This window comes from Sus scrofa, chromosome X (assembly GCF_000003025.6).
Source record: "Sus scrofa isolate TJ Tabasco breed Duroc chromosome X, Sscrofa11.1, whole genome shotgun sequence".
NCBI lineage: Eukaryota > Metazoa > Chordata > Mammalia > Artiodactyla > Suidae > Sus > Sus scrofa.
In genome coordinates, this window is record NC_010461.5 from 12,351,972 (window position 1) to 12,366,934 (window position 14,963).

At 43.7% G+C, this 14,963-nt stretch overlaps 1 protein-coding gene across 1 annotated transcript in view; it reads left to right on the forward strand.

Moving 5' to 3' along the window:
- Positions 1 to 13,100, forward strand: part of ZRSR2 (zinc finger CCCH-type, RNA binding motif and serine/arginine rich 2) — a 28,437-nt gene extending 15,337 nt beyond the window's left edge. Inside the window, exons 8-11 of the mRNA XM_001926794.6 lie at positions 6,082 to 6,295; positions 9,466 to 9,521; positions 10,292 to 10,401; positions 12,582 to 13,100. Of these exons, the coding sequence (XP_001926829.4) occupies positions 6,082 to 6,295; positions 9,466 to 9,521; positions 10,292 to 10,401; positions 12,582 to 13,063 (862 nt within the window). The 3' untranslated portion in view covers positions 13,064 to 13,100. The remainder of the gene's footprint in view (positions 1 to 6,081; positions 6,296 to 9,465; positions 9,522 to 10,291; positions 10,402 to 12,581) is intronic.

Below are 14,963 nucleotides of genomic sequence, written 5' to 3' on the forward strand. Positions count from 1 at the left end.
TTTCCATTCCCACTAACTGCGTAGGAGGGTTCCCTTTTCTCCACACCCTCTCCAGCATTTGTTACTGGTGGACTTATTAATGATGGCCATTCTGACTGGTGTGAGATGGTATCTCATACTAGTTTTGATTTGCATGTCTCTAAAAATCAGTGCTGTTGAGCATTTTTTTCATGTGCTTGTTGGCTGTCTGTATAGCTTCTTTGGAGAAATGTCTGTACAGGTCTTTTGCCCATTTTTCCGTTGGGTTGTTGGCTTTTTTGCTGTTGAGTTGTATAAGTTGTTTGTATATTTTAGACATTAAGCCCTTGTCAGTTGCATCATTTGAAACTATTTTCTCCTATTCCATAGGTTGTCTTTTTTTTTTTTTTTTTTTTTTTGTGGTTTCCTTTGCTGTGCAAAAGCTTGTCAGTTTGATTAGGTCCCATTGGTTTCTTTTTGCTCTTATTTCTGTTGCCTTGGGAGTCTGACCCGAGAAAACATTCATAAGGTTGACATCACAGAATGTTTTGCCTATGTTCTCTTCTAGGAGTTTGATGGTGTCTGGTCTTAGGTTTGAGTCTTTAAGCCATTTTGAGTTTATTTTTGTGCATGGCGGGAGGGTGTGTTCCAGTTTCATTGATTTACGTGCCGCTGTCCAGTTTCCCCAGCATCATTTGCTGAAAAGACTGTCTTTTCCCCATTTTATGTTGTTGCCTCCTTTGTTGAAGATTAATTGACTGGAGGTGTCTGGGTTTACTTCTGAGTTCTCTATTCTGTTCCATTGGTCTGTATGTCTGTTTTGGTACCAGTACTACACTGTCTTGATGACTGTAGCTTTATAACATTGTCTGAATTCTGGGAGAGTTTTGCCTCCTGCTTGGTTTTTGTTCCTCAGGATTGCTTTGGCAATTCTGGGTCTTTTATGGTTCCACATAAACCTTTGAATTGTTTGTTGTAGTTCTGTGAAAAATGTCATGGGTAATTTAATAGGGATTGCATTGAATCTGTACATTGCTTTGGGTAATATGGCCATTTTTACAATATTAATTTTTCCAACCCAGGGGTGTGGAATATCTTTCCATTTCTTTGAATCCTCTTTAATTTCCTTGACTAATGTTTTATAGTTCTTAGCATATAAGTCTTTCACCTCCTTGGTCTCTTTTTTCTTTTTTAATTTAAGCCCTTACATCTTTTTACTTTTTGTTTTGGCCACGCCCTTAGCATGCAGTTCCTGGTTCAGGGATTGAACCCACACCGCAGTAGTGACCTAAGCCATGACGATGACAGTGCCAGATCCTTAACCTACTGGGGCACAAAGGATCTCCCATTTTACATTTTTTGAGAGCAGTTGTTCTTGACCTTGGATGCGCACTGGAATTGTCTAGATAGCTTGAATACAATTACACCCTACCTCAAATTGAGTAAATCAGAGTTTCTGAGACTTGAGCAGCCTGATTTTTACACTGTTCTCAGGTGTTTCTAATGTGCCCCAGGATTGAGAGCCACTCATGTAGGATTTGTCACTCCTTTTATATTTTATAGCTAGGATTGTATACACCCAGAATATCTATGAAAGGATTCACAGGCTCTGGTCAGTAGTGAAAGCCTCTCCCGGGGAGCTGAGAACTACAGAGGAGAGATACTTTATCCCCTTCCTATTCTTAGACGTGTTTCCCAACTGTATGTTTAATTTCCTCAACAAATAGTAATAACTGGTGTAAAACATCCTCCACCAAAGGAAAAACAGACAGTGGGTTACCTTTGAAAGACAGCCGAGACTCAGTATGAGTTCACATTTGCATGGGGTCGGGGGTTTGAACCAAATTGCATTTCAGGTTTCCTGGCTGCAGGATTCCTCACTTGTGATCTATCGCTCACATCCCCTTAACCGTTGAGACTTGTGGTCATCTGCTTCTGAGTGCCTCTTCTGTTGGGCCTCAGTGAGAGAAGGGGAGATGTCCTAAATGGTTTCAGGAAGCCAGGTGGCAGCACTTGTTTGTGACAACGTGCGAGAATGGACTGTCAGGCTCTCAAAATGCACCCGTCAGAGCTGCTGCAAGGAAATATTGACAGTGGTCAGCTTAGCATGTGAACATTCTTAACGTGTTCAGAGGCGTGTGACATTTCACCATCGCAACTATCCAAACAAAGTATGAGAGCCATTCGGGTATTTTCATTGTGCAAGTGATGAATTGTGAAATAAGATTCCATGAAACTAGCAGTTACAAACTTCAGCACCATCCCTCCAAACAAAGACACTGCTCCCCTCTTACAGAGAGCCCCAGTGACTTGCTCCAGATCACACAGCCGTTCTTTTCTGTCAGTCTGTCACTTCATGAAACATGTGCATGAGCTAAGCACTTCTTCAGGTGTTTTGTTTTTGTAATTAGTACACAGTTCAATTCTGGAACCCTTCTGGAGTTGACATTTCTTGGAGTCACAGCCTTGAGGGGTGTTCAGGTGTTTTTGTCCTAAAAGAACATAATCACTAATGAAAAGTAACATTTATTGATCAGAAGTTATTGATACCTCTCGTTTCCAGAATTGACTTAAAGAAGGCTCACCATCTACTGCACTAAGTTTAATAAAATGAAAGAAATTGGAGTTCCTGTCGTGGTGCAGTGGTTAACGAATCCGACTAAGAACCATGAGGTGGCGGGTTCGGTCCCTGGCCTCGCTCAGTGGGTTAAGGATCCAGCGTTGCCGTGAGCTGTGGTGCAGGCCGCAGACGCGGCTCGGATCCCGAGTTGCTGTGGCTCTGGTGTAGGCCGGTGGCTACAGCTGCAATTTGACCCCTGGTCTGGGAACCTCCATATGCCGCGGGAGCGGCCCAAGAAATGGCAAAAAGACAAAAAAATAAAAAATAAAATGAAAGAAATTGAAAGCAGGGAAAGGAGAGGAAAGGAAGTTATTGTGAATGCAGATTCATTTGGCTTTGGAGGTTTTACATCCCAGGCAGAAGCGAGCCATGCAGTTCTTGCCAAAAAGGAAGAATGAGTGCTATCTCTGGAAAGGCAAAGAGTTTCTAGGCGTCGGATTCTTAATGTTTTTCTGATGGAATACTGTATAAAAACACTGAGTAGGAAGGTGGACAGTACCTTTTTGTTTGCCTGACAGTTACATATGGAATTTTTCAAGATGATTTCTCACAAAGACCTTCAATAAATAATCACAGCCTGACGTTTGCATGTAACTTGATTCAGTGACAAACAAGGGTAGTAGGTGCCTGGAATATGTTCCCCTGAGAAGAGAAAAAGGTGCGTTTGGACACCCATGCCATTTATTGGCTGTCTTTCAGCTAAGGCAATGTCCCCCTACATAAGATTCTGTAGCAGTCTAACTTGCTTCAAGCATCTGAGTAATGGATAAATCGCATGGCCTACCCGAGGGGTTCAAAACATGGCTCACCTTTCGGACCAGGTAGGGAGTTACTTTGAAAACATGGGTTCCCCACTCTGTGAGGTCTGAACAGATGGTTTGGGGCAGGATCTGAGAAATTTCAGTTCTTCCCAGGTGATTCTGAGAATCACACCGGTTTGGTACCACATCTTTAGACTGTCATCCCAAATCTCTCTCGTCTTAGCTGACTTCATTGGGGCTGGCCTGAAATTCACTCAGTTTATATGGACGTTCCCCAGGCCAAGTAAGGATCTTCCGGGTGGGGGGATTTTGGCACTGTTCTGGAACTTACAAACGCTCATTTGACATCCTGGGTATCAGAGCCAAGTTCATTCAGATATAATAATCCCTTGTTAGATTGGTTTCTCATTTAATTCTTCTTTTTTTTTCTTTTTTCTTTTGCTTTTAGGGCCACATCTGCAGCATATGGAGGTTCCCAGGCTAGGGGTCTAATCAGAGCTACAGCTGCCGGCCTTTGCCACAGCCACAGCAATGCAGGATCTGAGCTGTGTCGAGACCTACACCACAGCCAGATCCTTAACCCATTGAGTGAGGCCAGGGATCGAACGCACAGCCTCACGGTTCCTAGTCAGATTCATTTCTGCTGTGCCATGATGGGAACTCCTCTCATTTAATTCTATATGTGCTTCATACTCATAAAATTCTGGTCCACTGCTAACACTGCCAGCTGCGTTGAATGCTCGTTCTTTTTTCTGCGAGTACCTGTTCTTGAGAAGGTGGATCTCATTACAAGGTCTCTGACTGAATAACGGGGGAGGGTCCTTTGAAAAATAGAAAATTTCACATTCATGAACACTGCACATTTCTGAGCTGGGCGCTGTGTGTTCAAGGCATTCTTTGTGCATTATCTCACTAGGCCTACAGCTGTGTGTTACCGACAATGGAAAGTGACCATAAGTTGAACATTTACTCCTTTCAGGGCCATTGTTTTTTCTAACACTGATCTTGTTTTTCAACTTTTTTCTTCCAAAGCTCCGGGGATTTTTTTCCTAAAAATTTTGTTTTAGCCCCTTTTTAAAAAATTAATTTTATTTTATTTTGTCTTTTAGGGCTGCACCCTCGGCATGTGGAGGTTCCCAGGCTACGGGTTGAATCAGAGCTATAGCCACTGGCCTACACCACAGCCACAGCAACACCAGATCCGAATCACGTCTGCAACCTACACCACAGCCACAGCAACACCAGATCCGAATCACGTCTGCAACCTACACCACAGCTCACAGCAACGCCGGATCCTTAACCCGCTGAGCAAGGCCAGGAATCAAACCTGCATCATCATGGATGCTAGTCAGATTTGTTTCCGCTGAGCTACAATGGGAATTCCACCACTTAAATTAAAAATCTAATCAGGAAGATTGTGGTGATTTGGAATTGTGAAATCTATTTTTCTCTATTTTATTTTATAAGGAAGTAATAAGGAATTAAACTCATATAAAAGATTTTTTAAAAAATTATTCACTTACAACCTGGTCTCATTTAAACTACAAAAAGAAAATTATTCCTGCTGTATAGCACAGGGAACTATATCTAGTCACTTGTGATGGAACATGATGGAGGATAATGTGAGAAAAAGAATGTATATATATGTATGTGTGACTGGGTCACTTTGCTGTACAGCAGAAATTGACAGAACGTTGTAAACGAACTATAATTAAAACATTTTTTTTTAAAAAAGAGAAAATTCCAGAGTTCCCGTCAGTGGCGCAGCGGTTAACGAATCCGACTAGGAACCATGAGGTTGTGGGTTCGGTCCCTGCCCTTGCTCAGTGGGTCAAGGTTCCGGCGTTGCCATGAGCTGTGGTGTAGGTCGCAGATGCGGCTCGGATCCGGCGTTGCTGTGGCTCTGGCGTAGGCCGGTGGCTACAGCTCCGATTGGACCCCTAGCCTGGGAACCTCCATATGCTGCGGGAGCGGCCCAAGAAATGGCAAAAAGACAAAAAAAAAGAAAAGAAAAGAAAAGAAAATTCCTCTTCACAATAGTTAACCTTCATTAAAACCCAACTCGACATTTAGCACATCATATAACCAACAGGCAGTAGACTATGGCTTAGCTCTGGAATCTTCTCTCCCCAGCCATGTGACGTGGGTACCTATGCTTCTCTAAGCTTCACTTCCCTTCTTTCAAAGTGAATTAAATACTAGTCTTAGCTGTCCTGGCAAGTTGGCAGGATCAGAGGAAAAAATATAAAAATGCCATGAACACTCTGGAATGCTCTCCATTTAGCTGAGACTCTCACAATACCCTGTTCTCTAAGTGCTGGGTTAGTTGGCAGTTGTATGGAACCAGGGTAGCACTGTTGTCACCTTCTCCTGAGCGCCCCCACCCCCTCCCCCGCCATGATGTCTGTGGGCCTGGCATCGGGGTATGTCACGCCCATGAGCTTCCTCTTTCCCTGTGCTGCCACATGTGAAAGGCCTCCTGAACCTCAGTAAAAGACAGCCGAATGGCATCTGAGCTTGGAAGTAATTCTCAGCTTTACATTTTAATGAGATCCAATAAATTGGTCAGCCTGAGAACAGTGTTGTTGAGTGTTGAAATTTAAAGTCTGAATGTGGCTTGTCATCTGGCACTTCTGTCAAAACAGCTGTATTTCTTGAGCCTTTTCATCTCAGAGTGTAAAGCCAGCTTTTTACGTGCGATTTTCCGCCACTGGACCACTCAAGTTTTTCCTTCATACGCAGGTGTTCACGTAAGCACAATTTCCCGGCATCAAGTCCCACCCTTCTTATTAAAAGCATGTTTACGACATTTGGAATGGAGCAGTGCAGAAGGGACGACTACGACCCCGACGCAAGCCTGGAGTACAGCGAGGAGGAAACCTACCAGCAGTTCCTGGACTTCTACGACGACGTGCTCCCGGAGTTCAAGAACGTGGGCAAAGTGGTCCAGTTCAAGGTGGGCATGCGCAGTGCGCGTGGCGGAGCGGACGGGTTCACTTCTCCCTGAAGCGCGGGGGTGGGAGGGGCGTTGAGAAAGTTGGGGCACAGGCCCTGGGCCTGGGTGGGGCGGAGCGTGATGGTGCGGCGCCCCCCACTGTTGGAAGGAAGGTTTACTCCCGTTTCTCTCCCTCTCCACCCTCCTCGTTGCCCAGAAGGTGGAGGTAGCACATGAAATCATGACCGGGTCCCAGCATGCCGGTTCCTGGGTTCTCAGGGGAAAGGATCTTTTCAGCCATTCCGTACCTTTATGGTCCAACTCTTTTTTTCCAGCTGCCACATTTTGTGCATAAGGTCCTCTGCCGATAGCTGTCCCAGCGTTCACTCAGAGGCTGGCGCCATGAGGAACGCGCTGCCTCCCTCCCCGCCACGGTCGGTCTCCCCTGAGCCCGGCCTGCGCAGTGGAACATTCCCCAACTTAACTCCACACACCGAGATTGTTGATTTGTCCTTGCTGTATTGTGTTGACCGTGCCTGCTTGCAACTTCCACCCAAGGTGCATGTCCTTCCTTCTGGGCTACCCAAGAACGTAAATCGTGATGCCCCCCCCCCACCCTTTTTTGGTCTTTTTAGGACCGCACCTGCGGCATATGGAGGTTCCCAGGCTAGGGGTCTAATCGGAGCTGTAGCCACCGGCCGACGCCACGGCCACAGCAACGCCAGATCTGAGCCGCATCTGCAACCTACACCACAGCTCGGGCCAACGCGGGATCCTTAACCCACTGAGTGAGGCCAGGGATTGAACCCGCAACCTCACGGTTCCTAGTCAGGTTTGTTTTCGCTGTGACACGACGGGATCTCCGCCTCCCCCTGCCCCCCCCCCTTTAATGTTGTCTTCTCTTAATAGTTTGGGATGCAGCATTGGGGGTAAAAGGCATTCAGATGACACAGAGTTATTTTTTAACATTCTTTAAAGCAAGAGTCAAGTCAGCTGTAATGACTTGCTCCCGGGCTTGAATCCTGACACAGGGAAGCCTTCTGCTGTCTGCAATTTGATCCGATCTGAACCTGAATGATTTCATTATGTTGGGATGGGGGAAATGGCCCATAATTTGGGAAAGATAGGAATAAAGCTCTGAAGTTTTTTTTTGTTTGTTTGTTTGTTTGTTTTTTTGCTGTTAGTTGGACATGACAGTGGGAATTGGAACAGCCAAGGAACAGAGCAACTGCTAACCAGCAGCACTCTTGAGATTCAAGGCCATCCTTTCTACTGATTTCAAGATTTTAAAAAATTCTTTGGCAGTTGCTCTTTTCCCTTTACCTTTTGTTTCTGTTGCGTGCACTTTCCTGTCTTCATACTGTTTCTCGCTGCAGCCAATAAACACTCAAGCGGAAGTGCCCAGCCACACGCATCTGGGTGCCCATGAGAAGCACTGCTGAGGAGTTGGTGTGCTGGCTAGTCCTGGGCTCTTGAACACGGCACTGTACCTCTTCGTACCTTGTCCTCATCCCGAAAGTACTCCATCAGTGTTCTTGTGGGGTCCCTACATCATACTGCTTCTGGGAAATTAGAGGTGGAGCTGCTTTCAAAACCTCAGACTGCTCAGTGGAAATCACCCCATTGTTGCGAGTGCAACCGGCCGCACTTGCTAACCACGGGGTGTTTTGCTTCCTTTTGTTGAGGATTCTGTCAGCCAAGTTCAGCTAATCACATTGGCAGTTATAAATGGAAAGCTGTTTAATAAATTTTCAGTAGAAAAATTTCCAAAATATCAAATTCACCATAGAAAATTAATAACAGGTCTTAGGAACTGTTGGCTTAAATGACCTCTAAAGTCCTTGGTGTGGCTGATTGGCCTCCTGAGGCCTTTCAGTCTTCCCTCTAAGAATGGTGTTATAAACTGTCAGTCGGTATGGCTCCTGCCTCTCGTGGGATGCTCTAATAAAAATACTCTGGAACAAAATTGTAAAAGTATAGATTTATTTTGAAAATGAAAGCTAAGTATTAGTATGAAAATTTGAGGACCTTTTTATACCATGACATAAAACCAAATCAGGTTTGTCATTGTCGAAGGCAAATGATCAGATATTCAACCTCACTAGTAATGGGACAGTGCATATTCGAATGAGATGTTATTCATACCCATCAGTTAAAAAAGTATGCATTCTAATACCAAGAGTGGGCGAGTTGTGTAAATTAATAAAACCACGTTAGAGAGCAGTTTGTCGATAATCTAGTAAGGTTAAAGGTACGTGTAGCCTATAAATCGGCATCCTACTTCCGGTCATGCAGGCTAGACGAAGTCCTACCATTCGGGCATGCTGACTGCAGTACTGTTTATTGATGAAAAATTGGAAGCACCTTGGATATTCCTCCTTAGCGGAGTGGATAAATAAATCTGATAATCTGATATATCCAGTATACAGCAGTTTAAAATGAGTCATTAAGTTTACATGATTACATCTTAAAAAAAAGGATGTGGGATAAATATTATTATCTAACAATAAATTTATAATAATTTTATTATATAAAATTTTAAAATGTACAAAGCCATACTGTACATTATTTATCAATGTGTACATGCTTCTTTGCATATGTATACATAAATAAGTATATACCCATATATGCATAATAGACATGTAATTTTTTGTATGTCTGTATATTATATATATTTTTTTATGGCACACATATGATATATGTGTATATGTATATCTGTGTGTATGTATGGCTATGCATATTTGTGTCTATGTAGATAGGAGTGTGTGTGTGGGTATTTAGAAGGGGGGGGATACGCCCAACGTCAGAATAGTGCTCACCTATGTGAGAGAGTAGGAAGAAGAATATCATGGAAGGGCTTCAGCTGTGTCTTTCATGTTTTACGTATTTAAATATTCTCATTCAAAAATGGGAAATGTGAGTCTTAAATCTGGGTGGTGTATGTATGGGCTGATTTGTAGTCTGTATTTTTTCTTTTTTCTTTTCTTTTCTTTCTTTTCTTTCTTTCTTTTTTTTTTTTTTTTTTTTTTGCCACACCCATGGCTTGTGGAAGTTCCTTATCCAGGCAGGGATCAAATCTGAGCCACAGCTGCATCCTGCGCCAAAGCTGCAGCAGTGCTTGATCCTTAACCCACTGCAGGAACTCCCTGTTTTGTTTTGTTTTAATGATGGAATTCTTCATTGCTCCTTAGGTCAGCTGCAACCTGGAACCTCATCTGAGGGGCAATGTGTATGTTCAGTATCAGTCGTAAGTATTCTGAACATAAGCATCTTCATGTTTTATCACAGGATGGTATCATCTTTATGTTGACAGCTGGGGTTTTTTTCACGAATGCATAACTTTCATATGCATGGTATTTTTAGAAATGTATGTTAAGAGCTGATCTAGAAATATAGAAGGGATTTGAAAATAATACGTTTGTATTTCATTCTTTGTATACTTACAGAGTTTTTCATCTTTTGCAATAGCTATTTTTTTTACTTATATAATTTTAATAATTAAAACACAAGCTGAAAAGGGATAACTAGAATAGAGAACAGAAAACTATAAATCGAGAAAGAGCCAGAAGTTGAAACCTCATATAATTTCAGTGCATTCGGCCTGTTAAGGGAGCAGTTAGTGTGTCATTTCTGCTGTCTTGCTGTCTGTGCCGTGCCATAGCTAACGGGTTAAATTAACCATTGTAATAAGAAGGACAGTGATCTGAGCTGAGAAACCACACGCTCTGGCAGTGGAAAACACTGCTGCATTTTTAATGGTCCAGTCTTTTGGTTCAGGAAGCTTTGACTCAAGCTGATTTCCTTGCATCACAACCTCTGGGAGGGTAGGAAAAAGAGTTCCTGAATAAATTGTGAGCTTCAGGAGCTTGAATGCGGTAATGAGGACTCCCTAGGGAGCTCAAAAGCACTGAATGTGGTGGACCTACAGTAAACAAATACGTGGGTTAAGGAAGAGTAGGATGAATCTACATATTAGAAAGTAGCTCTAAAGTGCATCCTTTCATTTGTGGTTTAAAGGGAAGAAGAATGCCAAGCAGCCCTCGCCCTGTTTAATGGACGGTGGTATGCAGGACGACAGCTTCAGTGCGAATTCTGCCCAGTGACCCGATGGAAAATGGCCATTTGCGGTAAAATTCAACTTAAGTTTTTCCCCCACTGTTCCACTGTCACACACAGATATTCCTATGGCGGGGGGTTGGGGGGGGACACCCAGTCTTTTAAAGGAGTGAAGCCTAACTTTTGCCTCGACTGGGGTAGATGAGCAGAGATGATTACATAAAATACACCGTAGACCTGTAATCAGCCTCGTGGGTCACTTTATGGATGAGGTGACAGAGGTCACGTTGTGGCGGTGACCACACTGGTGCTTGAAGTCCCGGGCTCAGCAGGAAGCCCGAGAACGTGGGCCCGCAGGACACCTTCTCTGTCGCCGGCTCAGAGCTGTTTTCCATTCCCTGGCTCTCCTCGCTTGAACTGCGTTCCGGTTGTTTTTCTCCTTTTCCATCTTTGTCCTCTAATGAATCTTCTGTCAGCTTTGCCACCTAAAACATTACCTATAATACTTCCTGCCTGATGGAAATGCATGCTTTTGTGCCGTAGAGATTGATTATAGCTGTAGAACCTGGTTGGGACACATTCAGTCAGACTGACTCATCTGACAGTGGCTGGAGAATCAGGAAATGAGTCAGTCCTTCGAGGCGCCAGCACTTTTGAAGGGCTCTTGCTTTTTTGATTTCCATCAGATGGGCTTCGCCGAGCGACCTGTTGTCAGGTGCCCAGGAAGCAGCGAGGGGCGCGGGCCATGCCTTGGGGGCGCACGTCTCTTACTTAGTCTTTGCTTTGCTTTATACTCGCCTGCTTAAAACCTCTTATTTAAAAATCTCTGACTTCCCGAGTCTGAATCTTTGGCAGCCTGGTCTTAATGGATGTCCTCCTCACGTAAAAACCGCTTATTTGAGGAGGGAAAACAAAGAATTTAGAATTCCTTGCTTTGGCAAACCAGAAGAACCATTTCACCTTATTCAGAGTCCTGGGGGCTGAAGGAGATGGGTGTTTTCTCCATGAAGGTGGTTGCCCTTGTCTGTTGCTAAGATTCCAGTGTGATTTCATTGATGTGCTTCTGAGTGTGACTTTGCTTCCCTCAAGGCAGGAAAGTACTTATTTCACTTATAATTTTTGAAATAACAGCTTTATTTTCCCTAGTAACTAATGATGTTGAGCACTTTTTTCATGTCCTTATTGGATTAATGGCCACAGTATACATCTTTGGAGAGATGTCTGTTCAGGTACTTTGCCCATTTTTCACCAAGTTATATGTCTTTTTATTACTGAGTTGTAAGAATTCTTGATATAGTACACAGAGAAGTCCCTCATCACACCCATGGTTTGCAAATATTCCTCCCATTTACGTGCACTTTGGTTGTGTCCTTTGAAGTACAAAAGTATTTAATTTTGATGAAGTCCAATTTATCTTTTTCTTTTTTTGCTTTCACTTTAGGGGATTTACTGCTTTTAAAAATGTTTGAAAATTCCCCAAGAGATCTCTAAATTATTAAAGGAGATTTCACCTTTGTCAAAAATCTCCCATATTTAAAACTCCTGGTAAATTAAAGTGTTAGCCCAATGTTTATCATCCTCTTGAAGTGTTAGAAAATACAGGGTCCTTTTCTTAAAATAAGCTCTTTCTTACGCCATTGATTTTGTCCTGCGCCACTGGGCTTCCCACGGCTGCTTCTTCAGTGTTAATTAGGGTTCTACATTGTCAATCCGCAGGATAGTAAAACCCTAGGAAAAATTATGTGGTTGCCATGTGGTGGGTTGCCCTCCACACCATAATCCAGTAGGGGAATAGGACATTTGGGTCAATGAATAGTTCTGATCTGTTACTTTTCCTGGTGCCCTTTGTTAGAAATTTGGGGAACCCAAACTATGACATCAGTGGGCTAAGGAGAAGATAGTCCTATCACATGGCCACATCAGAAATGTACCTTCTGGGAGTCCCCGTCGTGGTGCAGTGGAAACGAACCCGACTAGGAACCACTAGGTTGCGGGTTGGCTCCCTGGCCTCGCTCAGTGGGTTAAGGATCTGGTGTTGCCTTGAGCTGTGGTGTAGGTCGCAGACGCGGCTCGGATCCCGCGTTGCTGTGGCCGTGGTGTAGGCTGGCAGCTGTAGCTCTGATCAGACCCCTGGCCTGGGAACCTCCATATGCCGCGGGTGCGGCCCTTAAAAAAAAAAAAAAAAAAAGGTACCTTCTGAGAAGGATGAAGTGCCCGCAGCAAACGCCTTTTCCTCGCTGTGCCATTGCAGGTTTATTTGAAATACAGCAGTGCCCAAGAGGAAAACACTGCAACTTTCTTCATGTGTTCAGAAACCCCAACAATGAATTTTGGGAAGCGAATCGAGACATCTACCTGTCTCCAGATCGGACTGGCTCCTCCTTCGGGAAGAACTCGGAGAGGCGCGAGAGGCCAGGCCGCCACGAGTACAGCCGGCTGCGCAGGAGGCGGAGCCCCGGGCCGGCCCGCTCCTACAAAAGGAACGGGGAAGCCGAGAGGAAGCGGAGGGGTAGCCACGGGGCCAAGAAATCTCACAAACACAGGTCCAAAAGCCGGGAGAGGCACAGCTCCCGCAGCAGAGGAAGGAAAAGAGACCGCAGCCGGGGCCGGGGCAGCCGCAGCCGCAGCCGCAGCCGCCGGAGCCGCAGCCACAGCCGGAGCCGCAGCCAGAGTTCGTCGAGGTCCAGGAGTCGTGGCGGGAGGAGGTCAGGAAGCAGGGACAGAACGGCTTAGAGGCCCAAATCCGAATAAACAGTATGTTCTTCGGTGATTGTACATCTTATTTATTATGGCGGCTGCATACCTGGATAGAGGGCCCTCAGCGCAAAGGCGTTGCAAGTCTGGCAGAATCGTATGTAGTCTGGAACCCTATTTTGCAATACTTTTATATTCAGATAATCAGTGTGTTTAGTATAGAAAACCTAGAAAACACGAAAATGACTTTTAATCCTGACCCTTAAAGATAATCACTTAACACTGGAGCATTGTCTTTTATTTTTTCTCCTTGTGAGTGTGTATATTTTTTTTCCCCAAAAATCATATATGCCTGCAATTGAAGATGCCTTTTTTTCAACACCACTCTCTTTCATCAAACCCTGTTCTTGCTGTTTTTACTCACTGCGTAGTGTGGATCTATCAGTTAATTCAACCATATCCCAATTGTTGGGGTTTTAAGTTATTTTAAATTTTGCACTAATTAAAGAATCCTGTGGTATAAACAATCCTATGGTGAATTTCCATAAATACTCTCACACATTTCTGATCATTTCCTTTGGGTAAATTACATCGAGATGAATACTAAAGCATTTCCAAATTGCCCTCCATAGAGATAACAACAAATATTTATCAAATTTTGTTCCCACACCAAACTACTTTAATCTTTGCCAGTTTGATAAATTTCATGTTTAAGCATTCATTTCTGTAGATATTGTTTAAGCCAAACACTTTTTTCCCTGTATTTAATGGGCATTGAGTTTGGTTGTTGCTTTACTTCAAAACTCTCTATTTTAAAGTACTGAAGGGTACAGTCAGTTTTTACTCCTCCCTCCTACCCCATATTCGCAGTCCCTCCCCAGCTGGTTTTGCTTTAGTATTTTTTTTTCTTTTTTTCTTTCTTTCTTTTTTTTTTGACTGTGCCTGTGGCATCCACAAGTTCCCAGGCCAGGGATGAAACCCATGACACTGCAGTGACAAAACTGGATCCTTAATAGGGTGTTCATCTTCTTTATAGTGTGTTAAAGAGCACACTGCTATTGAATGTGCCTGGTATTAAAGGAATTCTGGTAAGAAAGAACGGTCATAGAAACTTGTTTAATATTTTTAAAGCTTAAGGCAAAATACCCTTAGATTTCAGATCATACAAAAGATGCTCTTGTACTTCCTTATATATATATTTTTTCTTGTAGTCTTTTTAGGGCCATACCTGTGGCACACGTAAGTTCCCAGGCTAGGGGTCAAATCAGAGCTGCAGTTGCTGACTTACGACACAGCCACAGCCACGCCGGATCTGCAACCTACACTACAGCTCATGGCAACCCACTGGGCGAGGCCAGGGATGGAACCCACATCCCCATGGATACTAGTCAGATTCGGAAATGCTGCACCACAACGGGAACCCCCGTGAGTATCTGCTGAAAATGAGTTCTTTAGTCTAAAAGAAAGGAAGTGTGTGGTCCGGAAAACATTTTACTTTAAAAATTGATTTTTTTTTTTCCTGGAAGTTCCCTGGTGGTCTAGTGCTTAGGACTCAGTGCTTTAGCCACCGAGGCCTGGGTTCAGTCCCTGGTCTGAGAGCTGAGATCCCACATCAAGCCACTGCACGCCATGGCCAAAGAAAAATTGATTTGTTGCAGACTTTAAATGCCTACTTTACCCTAAAAATGATTGAAATTTTCTGTAATTATCTACGAGACTCGCTAATGCTATATAATTCTCACTAAATTCAAAAATTTTACTTTCTCTCCTAAATACAGCCAAGGATATATGCAACTAAATGTGGCATTCGAAGCTGAATAGTCTTAGTAAATCATGGAGGAAAAGACAAGATAAATACCAGATTGTGCTCAAGGTAACAGAGATGGTAACTTTCCCCTCCAGTGTTAATGGGCAATGTGGGAGCGATGGAAGAAAGCCG